The sequence below is a fragment of the Cuculus canorus genome, chromosome 3 (genome assembly GCF_017976375.1).
Source record: "Cuculus canorus isolate bCucCan1 chromosome 3, bCucCan1.pri, whole genome shotgun sequence".
Taxonomy (NCBI): domain Eukaryota; kingdom Metazoa; phylum Chordata; class Aves; order Cuculiformes; family Cuculidae; genus Cuculus; species Cuculus canorus.
The window spans coordinates 8,787,207-8,809,838 of NC_071403.1; the positions used below are offsets into that span (position 1 = coordinate 8,787,207).

The 22,632-nt window shown below is 40.2% G+C and overlaps 1 protein-coding gene across 1 annotated transcript; it reads right to left on the reverse strand.

The window, feature by feature from the left end:
- Positions 1-5,523: 5,523 nt before the first annotated feature.
- On the reverse strand, positions 5,524-19,904 carry KLHL31 (kelch like family member 31). Its single transcript, XM_009567781.2, has 3 exons — positions 19,709-19,904; positions 16,172-17,375; positions 5,524-14,410 (listed from the first exon to the last, which is right to left on the reverse strand). The coding sequence occupies exons 2-3, from the start codon at positions 17,341-17,343 to the stop codon at positions 13,678-13,680; spliced, it is 1,905 nt and encodes a 634-aa protein (XP_009566076.2). The 5' UTR covers positions 17,344-17,375; positions 19,709-19,904; the 3' UTR covers positions 5,524-13,677.
- Positions 19,905-22,632: the final 2,728 nt, after the last annotated feature.

A 22,632-nucleotide genomic window follows, 5' to 3' on the forward strand; every position in this document is an offset into this window, starting at 1 on the left:
AGAGTTGACAGGGTTATTGTGTTGGATGGATAAGAAAATAAGACATCAGCTCAAAAGAAACAAGGCTTCACCGGATTTACTGCTCACAGAATTAATTGCTTATCCCCATGAGCTCCTCGCAAATATGCATGCTGTGACTGCTCAGATGAAACAACTTCTCCAATAACTCTTTCAGCATTTAGAGATCAAGCCCTATATCTGATCAGCTTATGATGCAAATCTCCATTTCCAAGCTGATAATTCTCAAACAAGCACTTTAGTTGTCATTCCCCACTCTCTCTTCTCTGAAAATGTCATTATAAACACCTCAAACCCACCTCATTCTTTTCTCTGAAGTTCTGCTGAAGTCCTGATGTTGCTGAGGCTGCTGCCTAGGATTGATTGTCTGTTTCCTGTTGCTTTCCAACTGATGGCTCCCAATCCAAGTTCTTCCAGCCAGATCAGTTCTTTGTTGTGCACAGTGAAAATCTTAGTCTACAAACTTGAGTCTGTAAAACTTATGATAATACAAGTAAATAAATAAGAATACATTACCGTACTGGTTCTGTCCTAAATGTGTGAATATTGGTGGTATTCCTTCTAAAATTAAAGGTCTGGAAGTAGTAATGACAATGTCCCTAAAAAATACTTCCCACTAAAATGTTGCCTGATTCTGCTCAGTCACTCAGTTGTTTGTGGAAGGAGACTCAGAAGCAGGATCGAGCAGTACCTGCGAGACGGGCAACCACGGAACAAGAACTGGAGGAAACAAAAACCCAGAAAGGGCCATGTCTCTTGTTAATGCCTGTGATATCACTGAATGAAAGAGTCATCACCACCTTAATAACCGTGGTAACAATTTGTGCTTTGTCACCATGACTATCAGAGTTTCATAATCCAGGGCATTGATCGCGACTGACCTTAGTGAAAATGCACTTGCTCCCACAAGCACGTTCTCATTTTAGGATCACTTGGTAATGCATATTTATTTAGTAATTTACTTCCTGGGAACAATTCCATTCATGGTCACTTTTTCATTATCAGCAAAGTGTAACTCATTACTCGGCTTTTCAGAAGGCCCAACTGACACAGCGAGTGAGCCAGTTGCCTGCTCAAAGCCGTGGAGAGGGTCAGTTGACTCATCAGCAGAGCAGTGCGAATGGGCAGGTTTTGTTTGTGTTTCATTCCAGGAAAAAACAAAAGAAGTAATGCAGGCTGAGACAAAAGCTTCAAAACAAATGAACTGGAACAATCATCCCCAAGCTGATGCTGTCCGGAATTTGGTTTGGAGTTGTATGCTGAATGACAAACAGTGAATGCCAGATCCTCATTTCATCCTCAAAAGCATCATTCTCCATAAATCTCCAGTGAGGCTGCTGTCTGCTGTTCATTATTCTTCTTTTGTGGGATCTTAATCTTCCTGGACAGCAGAAGGAAGCACAGCACATGCGACATCCTTGTTGCCACCTTCTTGCTGAGGGCGCACAGGCGTTCTAGTCACAATATAAATTAACTCAGTCCTCAATGTTTTCCAGTCCAACTGCTGCCATTCATGTCCTTGGTTATCCATACCAACTGTTCATTTGTCCTCAGTTTACTGCTTTCCCTGGTGCTCTCACGTACTTTCATTTCTATTTCACCCATAACTACCCAACTATTTTTTGTCTCCGTACTCTGAAGGAGGGCCATTGGGCTGCCCTCGAGGGACTTTCTTTCAAAACACAAGTAAGCCAAAGTCAGGAAGGTTCAAAAGCAGTCTCTAAATGCTGAGCTACCTGCACACACTTCCATTTGTTCTGCACCAGCCTATTAAGGTTTAAGAACATGAACTGTTTTCAAACAGTATTTCAAGAGAGTGAAACAAACCGTTCGAGCTTCCATGACTAAAAGACAGAACAGTCTCAAAACGAAAGCACAAGCCAATGAAATCTTAAGATGCAGAGAAAGATAAGCAGCATTTAGAGTGGAGTTGAGTCCAAGGTGGAAGACCTTAAGTTAATCTGTAGACACATAGGTATGTATAAAAATATGCTTGTTTTCTGTCTTTTGACTATGGAGATCAATGGCTCAGTGGAAGCCAATGGCTCTATTCAGTTGATTAAATGTTGGTGCCATTTGAAGTATTTCAGAAGTCTGAGACATGTGGCTGGCACTCACACCACAAGGGAAACCCATGTCCTTTTGGATGGCTCGGTGCCAGGCAGGGCACCCTCCCAGTGCTCAGATGGTGCTGGACATGCACATGTGAATCTTGTTTCTAGCCAATACAGTCACTAAAACCTAAGAAGGAACTCAGCTCATCCTAAAGTAGAACCTTGTGGGTGACTGAATAAATCACTTTGTATGCGTCTATCGGCTAATATTGTACCTTTGGCTGTATTGCCTATAACTGGAGGCTTAAGTTCTAGGGCATATACAGATGCCTAAATTTATGCTTCCTGACCTTGAGTTGCCCTCTCTGTTTCAAAGGAGGAGTGGCAGATAAGAAAACACTTAGGTTGCCCAGGAGCCTACAACTACTCAGTTTCATGACTGATCTGGCCTTTTTTAAAGTGGCCCGCCCTTCCACAGAAATATGAACACACGAGAATTCATTGAACATTTATTCCAATGTTTGTTGAACATTGTGAATGGATCTAGCTTCTGGTAGGGTGACCCAAACTGACATATCTTCCTGTTCTGCTTCTGCTGGGTGAACCAGTCTTTTTTCTGTGACTCTCCGCAACCATTTCAGTCCAGGAGATAGCTGTATCTTTTGTTTCAAAGGGTGGTTTGATAAAGAAGTATTAAAGCTGCTGCCAACAGCTTAGGGTGTTATTTATTACTCACATAACACCACAAGAGAGCCTTGCATTGAGTTTTAATACATGATTTATGATCTCTACTTTCATTTTTTTCAGCTTTTGCTGAGATTCCTTTGGAGTCTAAGTGCTTTGCTGTTCACCTGCCCCAACACGTCTCTTTCTCCTTCAGAAGAGCTGATCTGTTACTTTTGATAATATGACCAAGGTGTCCTTTTGCCAGAACTTGTTTGACATCAGCAATGAAGCAGAGAGACCCTGAAATGTCACTGACGGCCGCGTTGGCTGCTTCAGTGCATTTGCCATTGTTCCAGCGAGTGTGATCTAATGGAAAGCAGAACATTCTTATTATAGCAAGCTATAATTCACTGGCTGAACTCTCAAGTGTATGCAGCAACTAGTGTAACAGCTTCAGAGCAGCAGCTGGGCCAGGAATCTGTTGGCTGCACCATTTTCCGACCACCATGGGAAAGAACTGTTTTTCCCATCTGTTAAATTTGGTAATTTAAAAAATGTATCCATATTGCACTGGGATGAAAGCAAAAAATTGTTCTTGTAAGTGCTGTCCTGGAACACCCAAGAGATCAGCATTCAGGGCAGTGGTTTGGGAGGCAGAAAACAAGTCTGTTCACTCTCCTTCTTTATTCAAACTGGAACAGCTCTGACAGAGGAGACTGAGAAACAGAAACTTTCACATAGGTTGGTGGTGAGATCATAGATCCAAAACATGCAAACAAAGGTCCTGCTGTGAGCTGAAAAGATGAAAGACATACGTCCTTCCCAGTAATGACTGAGTGTCCTTTTTACTGTGACTGTAGGAATGATGCTCTCTCATGGTAGACCAGAAATTAATTCTGGACCTGAGAAACCACTTCCTGATGAAAACCTTGTCCAACTTCCTGCACTTTTGTGTACTCTAACAAATTGGAATTTTTCAGGTCATCCCTGTTGAATTAAACCTTCCATTTTTCAAATCCTTGCCCCTGCCTGTTAGGATGCTCCTGAGTTATAGAATCATAAAATCATAGAATAGTTTGTGTTGGAAGGGACCTTAAAGATCATCCAGTTCCAACCCCCCTGCCATGGGCAGGGATACCTCCCACTGGATCAGGCTGCCCAAGACCCATCCAACCTGGCCTTGAACACCTCCAGGGATGGGGCAGCCACAGCTTCCCTGGGCAACCTGTGCCAGTGTCTCACCACTCTCATGGTGAAGAAATTCTTCCTTATGCCAAGTCTAAATCTGTCCCTCTCCAGTTTATACCCATTCCCCCTCGTCCTATCCCCACAAGCCTTTGTGAACAACCCCTCTCCAGCTTTCCTGTGGCCCTTTCAGGCACTGGAAGGTCGCTATAATATCTCTTCTGAGCCTTCTCTTCTCCAGGCTGAACAACCCCAACTCTCTCAGCCTGTCCTCACAGCAGAGGTGCTCCTGCCCTCTGATCATCTTTGTAGCCTCCTCTGGATCCATTCCAACAGTTCCATATCCTTCGTATGTTGATGATTCCAGAACTGGACACAAAACTCCTGTTGAGTATTCTCCCAAAATGTTTGTGGGCAGTAGGTGGACATGAGGCAAGGGAAAAGAGACAGGCCACTAGTGAAATAGGCTTTTTTTACATGATATGACCATTGCCTTTGATGCTTTTCCTCTCTTTCTCCCCTTTCTCCTTCAACTGCTGGCGGAAATTAGTGTTTTATGGCTTTCCCTCTCCACCTACTGTCGACAGCTTTCCACTGGGACATCCTTTCCTGCCCGGGGGTTTCCAACTCTGTCCTTCTGGTGCCCTCCAGCGTTTCCTTCCCTAAACAGCTCATCAGAGCAAAGCTCTTAAGTTCAAGGCACCAAATTTAAGTTTGGATTTCATTCACTGGGTCAGCAGTGTGGCTTTGACTAAAGGCACAACATTTAAGTGCCCAGCTGACATGACCCTAGGCTGAGAAAAGCCCCACTTTCAGGAGAGCAACACAGCATTCGTGCTTATCTGAGTAGCTATTTGAGTGCTGCCTTATCAGAGATGTTCCTCATATGACCTTTTGCAGTGTAGTTAAAAGACAGCATTGATGAACATTGAATGAGAGATAGAAAGTTTAAGTCATGTCGAACATGAGTTAAGGACTACAAGACTTTTATTCTGAGTTTTTCTCTTTTAGTTTAGATAAGGAACCTCAGCAAATTCACTGTTTGGCTCAGAATAATCCCATACATAAATAAAACAAAATAAAAGTGGTCTGTTCTATTTGACTGTTTCCAATTAACTTCAGCAAAATTCTGACCCTACTGAACTTAATGGCTCTTCTTGCGTCACTATGTGGGGATTCGGCTTAATCCTTTGCTTAAGGAATGCAAAAAGAAGGCATTGCCATAGGCTTGGGTGATATTTACCTTATATGCATTTCACAGAAAGAAGAAATACACCAATTCATAGCCCTCTGCATACTGGTATAATGGACACCATAAATCTATGCAAGAGCTGCAGCTAAACTGTAAAATTTAAGGAAAACCAGATTTCACTGACTTTATTGAACAGCTTTTGAAGTAAAATAATGACATAGTAAGCTCTGAATTGTATCTGGAATATAGATAAATAAGTTATCTCTGACTCTTGAGTAACAAAGCAAATATAAGAAAGAAAAGACCAAACTATTTTCTACTTTAATCCATGGTGGTTTTTTTTTATTTTGGTGATATTGGGAGATAACACATTTCCCAAGACTTGCTTAAAATCTTTTTTTTTTTTTTTATCATGTCTAGCTGTGAGTTCTCCATTTTTTAGCAGGTTTTACTAGACAGATTCATGGCTTGACTCCTGTATTTTGCTCCCTCAGAATCATGCCTGAATTTTGATCTGCTCAACTTTAGCTCCTGGTAATAATATACATTTTTCTTTACTTTCATATTCTTAATTTTGACATTACTTAACATTATTCTTTCCACTCCTACTACCTGTACTGCTTAAAGACTATAACCAGAATATGAATGACCTGCCAGTTCAGAGACACATCCTAAATTATTGTGGTACTCTGTTAGTTTCTATCTTTTTCTTTACGGATAAGCCCTGGATGATCAATTTACTGTCTGCTCTCGATAACAGATCATAGATAGTTGTGTTGCTGTAAAAGATTTGGGTGGAAATGGAGCCTTTCTTCCCTGTTCCCCTCTCTGGCTTCAGGAAGAAGTCATCTAAAACCAACTTATGCCGGTACCATATTGTTTAGCCTTTTTGTGGCAAGGACATAGCAATGTCACATCAGCCTTGCTCCCTGTGCGGAGTCAGGACTTGTGTGCTACTTAGCCCAGACAGGAGACCAAGGGCTTCCCTTTCTGCGCAAGAGCAGTCGCAGTCCCTCTCATATTGCTGTAATCTTGGCTGGTTTTTTATAGCCAGTAAAGCTTTGGTTAAAGCAAGTGAATAACACAGCTCTTTCTACAGCTTATGCCTCCACACAAAGGAATCTCTATATACCAAGCAAAGCAACAGTGTTCTTTTTTTTTTGGCAATGGCATTATTCGCACGAAAGGACACACTTGAGACAATCAAGATTCAAGTCCAGAGTCTGAGGATTTTTGAGAAATGATCTACCGATATACCCCAATTCACACTTACTGGGCAGTTCTGCACCTACGCTCCCTCAATCTTTTGCTTTCCGAGTTCCACCTCTAACCAGGTGAAGTATAAGCTGCAGTCTCGAGAGATACATTTGTCCCCCAAGAAGTGTTTTCACCACTTTCTGCATGCTGTCACCGAATCACAGAAGGGTTGAGGAGGAAAGACAACAGACTCATGACCTCCAGACTTGAGGCATAGGTGAGCACACCCACAGGCATATATTGCAGATTTTCAGGAGCCCAAATGCTGCTCTAGATGTGTTTGGGTCCCGGCTGATGGCCAGCAGGCTCAGCTGGCTGCCTTGGCTCACCCGGCTGTGAGCAGCCGTAAAGGCAGCCTGGTTAAAAGGGGCAAGTTACTGAACAGAAGAAATTGTCCGCTGAAAAATATGGACAGAGAAAGGTTTGCCAGCCTGGGAGTGCGAGCCTGGGACTGAGCCTGGGAGCCACAAGTATCCTTGAAAAGCGCATCAAGGGACCTAGAAACCAGAGGCATCCTGACGTACAAAACCAAGGGACTGTAACGGCAGTTTATCATCTGAGAAGGCGGGGAACAGCCTGGAAAAATAAGATTGCTCTGAAATAACACAAAACAGCATCATCTGCTGGCTGTTAGAGGTGAAAAACAGAAGTTACCAGCATCTGTTGGTTGCTTAAAGTAGGTTGTCCTACACCTACTCTCTGTTATGTCTCTGTTATAAAAATGAATTAAATTTTATCCAAAATAGAGCCTCTCTCTCTGAGAACTTCCCAGATGAATCCCACGTAAACCTTCCAAGAGCTCTTGGACTCTTGGTGGGGATGCCCAGGTGATTCCAGACTGTGATGTGGATCCACTTTGAAGGGAGACTCGCTCTGTTATCTTATTATTTAGATCTGTCCTCCCCTCTTTTGGGATGGCTGAGTGTCCCCCCAGGACTGGTTGTTCCTCCCTTTTCCTCTGGCTCCTTCTGAAATGTAATTTGTTTCATATCAATATTATATAAGTTTATATAAGTAATCTATCGCAAGTATAGCTGCTGTTATGTTGTTGATAAGTTTTCTTTACTAGGAAAACGGAACCCATGGTTGCTACCTCTGCACAACTGCAGGATGGGTATCCCTTCAGGTCACGACTTCTGCTGAATGTCTCATCATGCTTTAATCCAAAACCTTTGGTGTCAAAACATGAGAAATGCTTTTTGTTACTCACAGCAATCCAAATGAAACACGTTGAAGTGCTAATCAGACATTGGATCGATCACCATTTTTGTTAGGCATTTTGGCTAGGACAAGTAACTGTGAAATTCATTATTACAAGCCAAGTTGTTGTCCTTGTAATAAAAGGCAAAAGACAAAAACGGCTCCAGTGTCACACTGTGTAGCTTATTGTGAAGGTGGTTTGACAGCCCGGGTGTAACAAACATTCCAGTTAGTTGATATGAAAGCAAGGATCAGCACAGGGCTCAGAAAACAAAGCATATTTCAGCTGCAACCAGGCATTCATCAGAAAGACAGTCTCGCAGTCTCCAACTGATTTTACAACAAGAATAAATTGTTTGCAGTGTGTGTCGACAGTTTTATTTAAAGCATACAACGAAAAAACCCCAACATGCTGTTATTCCTCTTAATGACAACTGCTGCACCACAAATTTTAATTTTTAAGTAGTAACATTCTCACATTACACTTACAGATTTTTTTTCTTTTGAAATATGTTCCCTTGTGTTATCACAGTCCATCCTTAAAGTGTATAATTAGAAAACCTATTTGTCTAAGCAGTATGTCTAACCCTCATAAGCCAAGGAAATGCTTTACACAAATAAGTAAGATTTTTAACTTCTCTTGTTGGTAACAAAACTGCCAAGGCAGCAACCAGCGTAACGTTTGGGGTATTGAAATGCATGTGTTCCCATTCTTACCACCAGAAATCGACTATGTATTCCTCATAAGTTTTATTTTTATTGAAAATTTAGTTTGCATTGAGATGACAATGAACTCATATGAGCCTTTTGCATGGCAAAACTCATCTGATATTAACTGAATGTCACAAAAGCTATATAGAATTGCATGTAGTTTCCTTTATTCTTTCTGGGAACAGAGGTCTGAGCAGTGCCACACTTGCAAATGAGCACCGGTGGCTCATTTTTCACCCCTTTTTCCCACAAAAGTCATTGCAGTGTCCTTTGCTTTGTTGTGGCTACTAGTGATGGGATTTTTTAAATTAGATTCACAGATGAGCTTTTATGTGCTATTTGCATCTCTGCATCTTCTTTGGTGCCTCATGAGTCTTTGAGTGATGGACCAGAAAACAGAAAATAATAGGGAAAAGAGATCCTCCTCTTGCCTGGAGGAGTCAGAACACAAATCTGAATCTGTGCACTACAATGTTTTTGATTACTTATACAAAGTAGGTCTTTAACAAAAAGATGAGAAGATTCATTTGAAAATGATCAGGAGACTATAGTAGGACTATTGGTTTCAACTGCCTTCTCCAAGTAAGTGGATTCAGAGTTCAAAAAAGATCTCCCAGCCTGGGTAAACTTTGATAAAATGGATTGAAAATTCAATTCAGCTGAGAATTCAAGTTACAGGCTATTGGAAATTGAATCTTGCTTTTCATAAGAAAGGATGGGCCACCTCGGTTAGGTAACAAGAAGAAAAGCTGCATACGGAAAGGTGTGTGTTGAAGCAGGTACTTCCTTCCAGCAAGTATTTCTCAAACATTGTTGGGAAACGAGATCAAAATCTTAGTCTACTGACTGTGCAAAGGGGCTCCATCTTCCCCTTTCCACTGACTGGAGCTGCTTGTATCTCCCGTCCTGCGAGTTGCACAAAAATCTTTGGAGCATACAGATGATTTCATTGAGCAGCAATCCCAAAGGAAATAATCCTTATGGGGAAATCTAGTCACGTGCCTGCATGGTAAGTGGGTAATTGAACGGTGATGTGGAGGATTAGGATAGTACCTCCAGGTTGGCTTTCATTGGACATTGATACTTGTCCAGCTATGGATTTAGTTCTTGTGTGTTAATTTTCCAAACATAAGCCCATTAGAATAAGTGCGCATAGGAGAAGTCTCACTGAATTTAAGAATGTATGCATGCTCATACAACTGTTTGTTTGACCATTGGGTTTGCGACTAGAATTACCAAACCCAGCTCTGTCACCAGTGAAAAACTCCCCCTAAAGCCAGCATGGGTTTGGGAGGAGTTAAAACTGCAGGATCAGCTAATCTATGTTTCAAGATAATATAAAGCATGGTCTTATTCCATCATTTCATTCATCACGTACTTTTTCCTGCAAGAATTGCCATTTTAAAATCTCAACACAAAACAAAACACTTTTCAGCACCTCATAGCTTTGGTTGATGCTATTTTTTTCTGCTTCCCTCTTTGACCAGCTACAAGTTGGCACTTGAGCTTACTGAACTCTTGACTGAACCACAGATTATCTTGTGGGTTAACTTTTGGAAGAGATGAAACGATTACAATCTCATCTTGATTAAGAACTAAGCACGAAATCTTCCTTTCAGCATAACTTTCCAACAGTAAGATCCTCACTCACAACCTTGTAACACACTCTCCCATGCACCTACACAAGCATGAATAAACAAGAAAACAAAACATTATCAAACTGTTTCACTCACAGACCGAAAAAACCTTATTTTCAGACTTGAATTCCTTGGAAGCACAGATGTTGTTGGCTATAAAATGCATGGGCATAAGGAATTTTGAATATAACAGCATATATTGGTTTATTTTTTCACTATTAGTATAGCATCAAAGATGATCCCTGTAGTGTTTTAACAATCTGCATCTCATACAGGTAGAAGCCCCCTGCTCTACTTTATATTACCATACACAGTAATTCCTACACTGTATTTTAAAATTTCTTTTGGGGATATACAATATTTCAAGTTCAACTGAGATGTTGTTATTAAACATCTGGGAAAATACCATACTGGACACTGTCCCCAAAATCACAACATACAAATCATTTTTCACAGTTCTAACAAAACAAGATTGTACATAAAAATGTCACAAATAGCTCAGTACATTGGTATGATTAAAATAATATTAAGTCCAGCTGATATCGTCACATATTACAGGCCAAATCCCGGCTCAATATGCAGTTGAAGCCTAAACAGATGTTTAGAGAAGATAATATAAACCCACACTGGAGTGCTATACTGATAACAATACTGTATGTTAATCTACCAAAAATTTTTGGCCTGAAGTAGGTACCTACTTTGTGCTACGGAAGGACCACATGGACAGTGGTGCCTGGATCCTGTCATAGGACACATCTTTAGGGACTTGTCATGGCCAAAGGCAGTGGAGACTGAGAAGCAGTCTTCCTTCTGGGTGTGACAGTTCTAGCAGGCATCTATGTCCACGGTTCTGCCAGAATTTGGCCAAGAGTTCGAAATCCTGTACATCTTATTCAGTCATTCCAGTGGAACATTTTTTTGTGAGTAAGATGAAAAGGATTTGGCCCCCAAAGTTTTTAACCCTTTAAGTAGTAAGAGAGTAGATTCATTGCACTTAGCCCATCATTCATAAATACTTTTCTACTTGAAAACAGAAGATGGTTGTTGATATATAGGAAGCGTTGGCTCACAAAGAGGAAAGTGTGCTGCAACATCTGACTACTCATAGCATTCTGGAACTTGGTTCCAACAGGAGAAGAGAGGTGCTTGCATTTGATAGAATTTTATTCAGTGTTTGTCTGGGGCCAAAATTATTCCTTCTTCAGTTCCTAAGCATCACATCATGGGTACCTTGGAAATACTAAATAACTAGAGCACGCATACAGCCATAATCACATATATGCATGTGTCTTCATTGGACTGGTGATGGATAATCAACTTCATCTAACAGTATTAAAAATTTAAAACAAAAATATTGGAGCAGATAGATTTTTCAGAGTTTTTAAAATAGTTTCATATGAATAACATGATCATGACTTTCGGAGAAGAGAAATTATGCTGTCATCCATGAGAATGCTTTTGGGGGCTGGAATGGGCAAGAAAAGCATTTTTGTATTTAAAACAAAAGCAATCTTACTCTGTTAGACTATTCCATATTTTGTCCTGTGACTGTGGATTAGAATTATCCTTATATGAATTAAACAGGAAAAAGGATAACTGTATGCTAATTAAATTAATCAATCCTACATGACAGTACTACTTTGGCCAAAAGTCATTGCAACGGAGTATATTTTAATAACGTGCAGCACTCAGAAATAGAATTTGAGATTTAAAATTGTGTAGTCAGGATGCAGACATGAACTCTGTAACATAGAACTGGAAAACAGGACTGAGTACCGTGGAATTTAATCCCAACCAACAAAGTGAATTACTTCCTCTCTAACACTGTGTCATGCTCATGCTGATGTTCAATGTGTAGATGCAACAAAGCTACAAAGAGCAGAGCATAAATCCTGAAAATGCGTGCCTCAAGAATATTTGCACTTACAGATAATTTTGTAGTATTCCCCTTTTGAAAATAAGATAAAAATCTAGATGCCATGTAAATATTGCTAAAAGCATGCCTTCTCATTGGCACTGGGGCCAAGAGGTGTCGGTAATAATCTGAGGGAAATGCACATGAATGCCTCCATGAATTGGTTAAGGTGAGTGAACTTCTACTCTTTTGGTTACATTACATCATTTTATTTCTTTGCATTGCTTCCCAACAGAAAGATGTAGATATTTTGTGCTGACAGCAGCCCTCTGGTATGAAATTCTCAGGGGACATTATAGGTTGCATATCTCTTTGCCTAAGGGAATAGGATTAGGTTTCATGCTTAACTCCCCCACTGCATGCTGAAATTAGGAAGAAAAGTTCTTGGAAGGTAGTCTAAGTTGAGCATGACTTCACTTTACTCAATGGGAAAACTTCACAGACTGAAACAGGCACATTTCCAGCCTGTGGAAAAATATCAATAGAAGCTCCATAAACAGGGCTGTAATGAAGGCTTCAAAAGGAGATACTTAATTGTATACTCAGGAAAATGTTACTTTGGGTGATGCTGTGCCTATACCTAGTAAGAAAGATGTTAAGGTATCTCTTCGGTACTACTAAGGAAAGTCTTTTCTATTTCACTCAGTTTTCCCATGATTCACTATGTTCCACAGTTCCCTACTCTTATAGGCAGATCCAGCGGTTTTTATTCAATCTTCGTTCCTCACTCAACTGGGAATTTGTCAGAATAATGCTGAAAACGAGAGACGCTCTGTGCATCTTCACTCTCAAACACCATTAGACATTGGCATTCTCCTGACATGAACTCAGCTTCCAGATTTTGGCCCTGCTGTGGCAACTCCTCGCTCCTTGCATGGCCAAGGACCTTATTGAACAAGAAGATAACCTGGGCATACATTCCTAAACAGACAGGAAGAGTAGGAACAGGAGGAGACATACTGACTGCCCTTCATGCCTTCCACCTGGAGTGACACGAGAATCTCCAAGGGTGAAGAGGAGGATGGAGTGGCGGTCTGTTCCTTGGTGTACACATGGAGGTCAGCATGGAAATCTGACATCCAAGGTAGACCTTGCATCTGGCCCATAACATCCACAGGAGCTAAGGTACTTTGTGGATTCAGGTCTTGAAAGCCATATCACAACATTAAATATGAGAATTACAGTGTTTTGTGAGAGAAGATACGGCTTTTTTTTTCAAACTTCTGAAGGAGAAAATGTCTTGAGAAATTTTCTGTGAATACAAGGAAAGTATGCACATGCTACAGGCTATATTTTGGGGGATTTTTGGTTTTTTTTTTTCCCCCCTTCTGTTTGTCAAAATAGAAAATGTTTGGAAAAGAACAAAACCAATCACTTTTATGATGACATGGCATATTTCTGATGTACTTTGAAATCTATGATTAGCAATATCTGACTTTTGGTTTGGGTTCTGAAAGCATTTAAAACACAATATTAAAGAAACCTCACAACAATCTTCTGAAGCAAGTTTATCTCTATTTTACAGGTAGGGAAACCAAGGCACAAAAAAATCAAATTATTTGCCACAGATAGTACTGTAAGTCAGTGGCAAAGTCAGGAAGAGAAGGAAATTCTGCAGTTATGAGTTAAATCTCTCTTCCTGCTAAGAAAATTTATCTTTTCCCTAATATGTTGTTTCACACCACCTGTATTAAGGGTCATGAAAACTGGCCAATTTGCACTGTTTAAACTGTTGCAAAGCCAATAATTTTTTTTCCATAGAAGCAGAGAAATGCTACTTAAAGGGTTAATTATACCGCAGTGCTGGTAAACATTTCTACTTATTGCTAGTTAGACCCGTATTTAAATACTGACTGGAACAGAGGAGACTGAGCTGGCCCTGGACTCCCTTGTCTTGGTGTTGGGCATGGATATTGTACAACAGGATATGCCCACAGTGGCCTCAGGCAGCTCATCTTCCTCTGTCCATTCATTGAGATCTGGGTTATAGCACTGAATGCACTTCTTATACTTTTTCTCTATCTCATTCCAGCCACCCACTAAGTAGATTTTCCCGTTAAGTGTGGAGGCACCAGCCGTACTAACTCCGGTTTGAAGTGGCGCCACGTAACTCCACTGCCCCGTGTAAGGACTGTAACACTCCACGGGGAGAACGTCAACCCTTTCGGCTCGCCCCCCCAGCTGAGACCCACCCATGACGTACACCCTTTCCAGAAGGGACACCGCACAGTGCCACCCTCTTGGGGTGCTGAGGCTGGATTTATCCTGCCAGCTATCTTTGCTGGGGTCATACATGCACACGGAGCGAGAGTAGGCGTTATTAATGTAACCTCCTGTAACCAAGATCTGACCATCCACCACCGCACTGGCGTGGCAGCACCTGGGCACCTCCAAGGGCGCCTTCATCTGCCAGTGATTAGTTGCAGGTACATAGCATTCAATCGAGGAGAGGCACCCCTCGGAGTTGCGACCACCCACTGCAAAAAGGAGGCCATTGAACACATTCAGGCTAAAGTGGGTGCGCCGCTGATTCATGTTTGCCAGGTGAATCCAGGTGTTGAAACGAGGGTCGTATCTGAAAGTATTAAAAAAAGAGGGTAACTGTCTCACATACCGCTCTGCTAATTTCTACAGTCCTGTCTCTGTCCCACTATTGCTGCAGTATTTCCAAATAAATGTAGTTCTCGATTGGAGAAAAAAAATTGTTCGTATCATTCAAGCCTGGTATTATTTCAATAAAGTAAATCTGTTCTGTAATTTGATTTTGTAGAATAACCTCATCAGGATATTGGAAAGAGATGCTTTACGCACATAATAGAAATTTTAGAAGGTTTTTTTGCAATTTACAAAAAAAAAAATTTTGCAAAGATGTCAAAATTTACTCAAGAGAGTTCTAAAAAATGTTAGGTGGTGATTCATACTTCCATCTTTCTAGTGCTTTCTAAATGGTAGGTATTCTTTCCCTGCCACTCATATGGAGTAAGAATTATTAACAACTTTCCTTCCTAGCACCATACCATAACATTCTCTGCCCTTTACACTTAAATGCACAATTTTTGAAGTAGGAAACAGCAAATCATGACTCCTGAAGGAGTTCAGTGAGGTATATTAGTACTTTTCCCCTATTGCATGCTGAGGTGGCCAGAGAATCACACGAGATAAAGACTATGGGAAAGTAAATAATCATTGTTAGCTGTCATACTGCATTGTCAGCTGCAGCTCTGAAAGCCAGTCCACAGACATACTGATGCGATGTGACATGCCTGATATTAACGGTAGAACAGGGAGCGGAACTCATTCAGCCATGGACTATGAAGATTCCCCCACCTCCTTCCCACCACCAAGGTGTGCACCAAGCACAAAACTCCTTATTAGGCACAGCTTAAAAGCAGAAGATCAGCGTAATCTCCTGTATGCGATACATTTTTCTGACAAAGTGATTACACAATAAAAATTATCTAGAGCAGGTGCCTTATTCATTAACTTTGTAGGTTGGGTGATGTCTTCAGGAGAAATTATCTGAACATTCCTTCTGGGAGTAAGAAAGGAAGCGCTGGTAGGATTGTGGCTGTGTACTGCCATTGCACATCCACAGTCTTTCAGAAAAAGCTGAATCATCTCACCTCTAGCCTTAACTTCCACCTATTGCATGTCATCAGCTTTTAGGCTGAACTATTTAACAACTAGTACCATCCATTAGCCGACGCATTCTTCTGACCTTGCTATCACCAGAGCAGTCCTTGGATGCCTATAGATAAGAACTGTAATATTTCAGAAGTGAGGTATGATTTGGAGTACCTTGTAGAAGTGAAATCTAGATTTCAAGAGATGTTGACATAGTTTCTAAAATCTCAATAAATAAAAAAGCTAAAGGATATGAAATGCAGTATAAAAGCTGCTGAAAACATGGTGGATGGTGCATAGAAAATCAAGAGTATAATATCTAAAAGGTGTTTTGCAGAACTTTCTGTGAGGTTCAGAAGCTCTTGAAATTTAAAAAGTCTTACTTTGTCTGCTTTGGTGTATTTTAATGGTACCTTAGAACACCCCAGAACTTCCTATTTATGTTCCTATTTATCTCCTCCACTCTTCCTTTTTCTTGTCTCCCTCACTTCTCATTGTGCATGTGTAACCACGGTGAAGCTTTTGCATGACTTCAGTTGCATATTTCTGTTCATTCAAACTTTAATATAGAATAGCATCCATACCTTCCCCACCCCACTCCCTTTCTATTTATCTGAGCAGTTCATGCTGCACGTCACAAACCAGTTTGGTCTATCTACCTGCATCGTGTGGAAATGATCACTCTATCCCTTTTAAATAAATAACCAGGTACCTGCAGAAATTACTGACTGCATGCTTGGCTTGGTTCCTGGCATCGTTCTGGTCTTCTCCACCGGCCACATAGAGAAATCCATCCATCACTGTTACACACTGATTAAAACTTTTAGCAGGCATTTCACTCAGCTTCTTCCATCCATTTTCAGGATCTCTGTATAAGATGTCTCTGCTAAGAGACTTTTCTGTTAGAGCAGGGCGTCCCCCAACAGTAACTAAGACTCTGAATCCTCCACGGATCCTCGTTCTTCTGGACTGCAAAGTATTCTGGTGGTAGGGAAGCAAATGATAGTTCATGGCATCCACTAGGAGCTTATGGCAGTCTGCATCTTGCATCATTCTCGGCACAGTTTGAACATAATTGACGAGGTCTTGAGCTGAGATGGTGCCAAAACGGATGTTACCTAAGAGATCGGCAGCAAACTTTACTCTTTTTTGGTCAAATTCCAGCCATTTAATTGCAATCTGGAATGCAACAATTTCAGAAGGCAACTGCAACTCATCATCTGCAAGAAGTTCATTAATCTGATCAAAAGTAAGTTTTAAGAACTGATCCGTTTCTGAAAATTCAATGAAGTTGTCTCTAATAAATTTATGCGCTGCTTCCTTGGTTGTTTTTAGTCCGTATGTTTCAGCGATATTAGCAATGTACATGCAATTCTCAACACTGATTTCTTGGATTAGAAAATCACAGCACATCTTTACAAGGGTATGAATCTGTAGATAAATTGCTGTGGAAATAATACTACCTATTGTGTAAAGTGAGAGAGTTAGTTTTCCTGTGTAAGCATAGGTGATAACAGTAGCCAGACCCAGTGGGGATACATCATTGAGGTCTACTCTTTGAATGGAGGGATCTTTCTTTAGGATGTTGTGAAAGTAGTCACTGCTTGAAGCCATCACCACTTTATGAACACTGAAGGATTTAGTTTTGGTACTGATAGTCAAATCACAAAGAAAATTTTCTTGTCTCATTCTGCTTAGACCTTCCAAGAGATTTGGGCTGTATAGTGGGTCAGAAACTTCAGATGAGATGCAGCTGAAACCATTTCCTCCATCCAAGAGTCCATTCAAGCCATTTAGTTTGCTGAGGGGGCCATCTTCCACTATGATAGTCATTTCATTGATATCTGTTTTGTTCTTCTTCACATTCTTCTTCTTAGGGGCCATGACTGCAATGAAATATTACAGCCAAGAGCTTGCTAAAAATAGAATTAAAACATTTAGAGCTACACTGAAGTTGTGAAATTTAATAGCAGAGTGATTATGCAACAAATCTAACATTTGTCAATACATATAAATGCCACAAAACCAAAATAGACAGGATAATCTATCTTCCTAAGAACTATTATGCTGTCCTAAGCTGTAGTGTAAGTGCTTATTAATGGCAATGTATACTGGAATTGTGAAGAATACACTTAGAAGTAATTCCTTTTTTACAGCAGCAAGATCATAAAAATAACATTCCCCCATTGTCACCACATTCAAAGAGCTAAACTATATTCCTAAAAAATCAATTAATTTTCTGGAGTGTAAAATTCTATAAATATACATTTAAATCAGCTTGGCTCTAGATCTGAATTCATTACTCTGAAGCACAGGAAGGTTACGGGGCTCCAACACCACTTAGTCCAGGGCCAGTACAGACTTACAGGTGAGCTCGGACTGTGAGCAGAAGATATTAAGAGCAGGAGAAATTCTTAAAAAAAGAAAGTGAATTTTAGTATGATGTCATGTTGATTTTAGATTTGAGATATGCTCCAAATTGCTTCCATTTCTTTTGTAAGTTTTGATTTTCTAGACATTGGACTTCCTGTGCCAGATTCACAGATACCCTCTACTCATAGCACACTCTGCTTGCTTTTCACTACCAGTGATTTGAAACTCAGAATGCTACTTTTAGGATTTTGTGGAGATTTAGGGAAAGGCAAAGATGTCTAACTTCTATTTGAAAAAGCATCATGCAAATTCCAGCAGGACATGGTAGTTTAAACAAGTTCTTCTGTGTGAAGGTAGTAATTACTCCCATACAGCTATGTTAAAACAGATGCTGTACTTACACACATCAACTTTAGGTAAGTTCCAGCTCTTGCTGAAATGAAGAGCCAAAAGTCCAATGCAATGTGAGACAACCCCTAAGAAATTTTCTAAGGAGCTATTTCAAATAAACATACGTATGTGCAAATACACTTTGAAGGACAGCCGTGACCTTCAATAACAGTTAAAAGAGAATAGCTGACACCATTATTCAAATATATTCAAATATAGCATTTATCTTCAATATATCCATTGATCTTAAAACAATTCACAACAGCTAATTCAACTAGTGGGATGTCCCTGCCCATGGCAGGAGGGTTGGAACTAGATGATCTTTAAGGTCCCTTCCAACCCTAACTAATCTATGATTCTATGATTCTATGATTCTTTGTCATCTTCGTGTTCATTCATGAAGAAATGCCACCTAATGATAAAACAAAGGACTGGATTCGTTTAGATAATTGAATAAAGAACTCCAGGAATATTTCAATCTAAAAACTCAGCACATTATTTTTTTCCTTAAGCACACAGTACATAACAAAATGAGAAATTAATTATAGAAAGGAATGGTTGCTGCCCGTGAGCACCAGGAGATTTTTTTTGCTGCTGCTGCAAGGTGACGACCATGTGCAAAACAGGCAAGAGAGAAGGCCATGTGTGCCCAAAGTGTCAGTGTCAGCCTGCGCTGACGTGAGCTGTGATCCCCAAAATGTCAGTGTGCCAGCATGGGGGTCAGCTGCTGCCTGGCTCCCCCCGCGCCGGCTGCATTCCGGGAGCTGCATCTGTTGAGACCTATCAGAGTCACCTCCCAGAATAGCAACCTCCCAGCAGCTTGCCATTTTAAGACAGGTTCGATTGAAGGTATAGCTGGTGTTTTAGCATACTTGGTTGTTTAACTTTTGTGCAGAAAAACTACAATATTGTAAGTGTTGTGAATATTTGTTGGCAAAGAATAAATGCAAAAGAAAACTTTTGAATGGCTTTGTATCTTATCCACACAATTCTAGCTTTGCCTATTAAGAGCCACACTTTATAGCTGGCAAGGGCATAGTCATATTTGTGGTTCTAAATATTTTTAGAGACCTATAACTTAAAAATTTTAATACATGAAGCCCATGATGTTTATTGCCTCAGTGCTTAAATACAGGACATTTTAAGCTCTCTATTAAAAAATGTCCACTCTCTACAGTTTTTTCTGACCAACACTTTTCCATCAGCATAAATGTTATGAGCTAGTTTAGTCTATAAGCACATAAATGTCAGGACATGCAAAACAAATCAAACAATCCTGTAATAAATCCAAGTTACTGAAATTTGAAAACCCTGGATGGTTTAGCTTTCTATAGTTTGCCTTTACCTCATTTATTTTAGCTTAAGAACGACTCATGGCAAAGGACACTTGAGGTCCCTAAACAATGCATTCAAACAAACAACCTTCCCCCGCTTCTAAAATGTTACTTCTAACCACTGTCAAAATGAGTTGTTAAAACCCCCTTACCCTCCTCAGAAAAATAGTGTCCCAGAGCTGTCCAAGAAGCTGTCAGTGAAAATGCCTCTTCCTTGGCAAAATGAGAAAAAAAATAGAGAGGAAAGGTGGCAAAAGAAAAAAGGGGAGAGAAAGATCAGAGGCCACTTGGTAGGTCCCAGCTTGTGGTTTCCAGTGTACACTTTGCTGTTACGGTGAGGAAAAGAGACCGGAGTCTGCGCTCGGGTGCTCTTTAAAATGACCCCTCCTCTCGGTGCCTCTCTCTGCCTATGCTCAGGAGCTCAGCTTCCCCAGGCTGCCTGGCCTCCGGAAAAAGGGGGGGACAACCTTAAACCCTGCAAATGAACAGGTACAAGGGAGGAAAGGGACAGCAAGGTGAAGATGGTAGATCCGTAACAGGTTAATTGCCCCAGGTAAGTGCAGGATGGACCGCTGGGTTCTCAAACTCAAAGTTGGGTGCTTGGGGAGAAGCCAGGATGCTTAGGAAGGGAGGGAGTTTTAGATTAGATATAATGACATTGGACATACTCTCATGTTTCGCATTTGGAGTAGTGAGACACAAGAACAGGTTGCCTAGAGAAGTGGTGGATGCTTCATGCCTGGATGTGTTCAAGGCCAGGTTGGATGCGGCTTTGAGCAACCCAAACTAGTAGGAGATGTCTCATAGCAGGTGATTGGACCATTCTATGATCGTATTATTCTATGATCTAAAATAACTACCTGGAAATACCAGTGAAAAACTGGCACTTCAGTTCCACTTTTCCTAGGATTTTGGTACTTGACTGAGGAGGGGGGAGGACACTGGCTGATGGGGCTTCACAGCCGTGTCCTACTTCTTGAAGTTAAGTCACTCTTTCTGTAAAGACTTGCCTTATATTTCAAGGATACTGACTCACAATCCAGATACGTTTCCAGAGAGAGATGAGCTTCAATCTCCTGTCTCACAGGAAAGTATCCTAACTTGTAGGTTATACTGTACACTAGAATAGTTTACCTCCACCACTCGCCAGTCAGCCTCAGGAATAATGTAAAGCCAAACCTCCACTATCTGAGGAGAATTTCATTCCACAGGAGACATAAAAGAGATATGAGTGACTGCATGGGAAAGGAAGGAAATTGGAGGAAGTGGAAGTCAGAGAAAGATTTTTCTCTTGGCTGTACTTTGGTAGATTATTCAATTGCCTCCAGGCTTGGATGAGCTATTACTGCTACAGCAGTGAAACACCACTTGTCATTTTGAGGAAAGGGCATCACTGTGCTAGTGGAGATATGAAAAAGCTACAAGATAAAAATGAAAAAAAAAACCAGAATTGGGAATGAGAGGCCACCAAACCTGTGAAATGAGAGTGAAGGAGAGGGATGTAAAGCCAAGCATTATCAATGGCAACAAGGAAACCAACTTTCCTTATGGAAAAGAGAAGCACGGCTGTGAAAAATTAAGGACAAAGCCTAAGTTGAAGACATGTTTTAGGAACTTTTTACTATATCATTTATTTTTTTTCTCACATGTTGAGTTCCTCAAATATACAACACAGTATAACATAAATTTACTATGTAGGCTGTCATGTATCATCATCTTAACGCATCTCAATTCATTTTAATTTATCAGTTCAACCTAATCATAAAGTTCCTTATGTGGACAATTATTCTTAACTTTTTTTTTTAAGTTCTGCCTTAACAGGATCAGCTGTAATGGCTTTTACACAAAGAATATATTCCCCACTGCGCTTCATGAGTTTTAAGACTTTGTAAAGGCATATTTCTAAAACAAGACTCCCAAACATATACATACCAGTGAACCTGAGTTATTCAGTGTTCCCGTTTCTAATAGCTTATGCCCAGACTTTTATCAGTTTTTATAATTTTAAGCTGTCCTAAAAAGTCAGCATTTTTCTGAGAAAGAATATTTTTTTTTCTTTTTTTTTTTTTTCTTATGACAGGGACACTTCTTCTCCAGAATGAATCCACTTTCATGATCTGCAGAAAAGAAGAAGTTCTTTTTGATTTTCATACCATATCTTAAAAATCTACTAGCACATTGTAAAAGAAATTTAAGTCTTATTAAGCCTCTGTGAATGTGTTTCGAGCATCCTTGTATGATTCAGTGTTGAAAAAAACACATAAACAACAATGGGTAAATATTCCCACGGAAAATACAAAACTAATTTTTGGAAAACACTGAAAATTATTAAACTACTTTTCAGAAAACATCTGCTTTGAGCTGTGCCATATAAAGATCATCTTGTGGTGCTTTCTTGACATCTCAATGTACGAATGCTGATGCAATCAAACACCTCCCATAGTTCTGAAACTTTGGTTTACATTAGGGCAACACTCACCAACCCTTTAGTTACTTGGTCTCAAGATCAGAGGACAACCAACAGTGTATTTGGCCATTATGCAGCATGCTAATTGGTCTTGGAAGTAGTCATTCTTATTTTCCATCAATTTGCATACAACAACGTCTTTTAAGAAATGAACAGTACCAGGATTAGCTGTAAATCATGATACATTCTCTAATATCAATCTTTGATTTAATGTTCTTTAATTTTCAGATATTCTTATCCAAGCAAACAACTCATAATGATCTGCATTGGCCAGCAGTTTTGAAGGACCAAGTAAGCTTGGAATTTTTTCTTCTGCAGGAGTTATGACAGGCACCACGAGAAATGCTGAAGTTAGGCCTAGACTAGAAACATTTTCGTTGTTCTAGGAAAATTTTTGAGTTTTTTAATGTTTCTTCTTTTTCACTGGCATGAAATCATAACTTTTCAGAATAATTGGGCAGAAGTGCAGCAAGGAGATTTTCCTCATTCCAGAAAACCCAGTAATTTAATAACTGAGGCTTTCAAACCACATATAGGAAACCCAGCTTCAATGGCATAACCCATTGATTCATATGAGAATCTGGGCCCCAACGTCCCTGCTCAAAGATG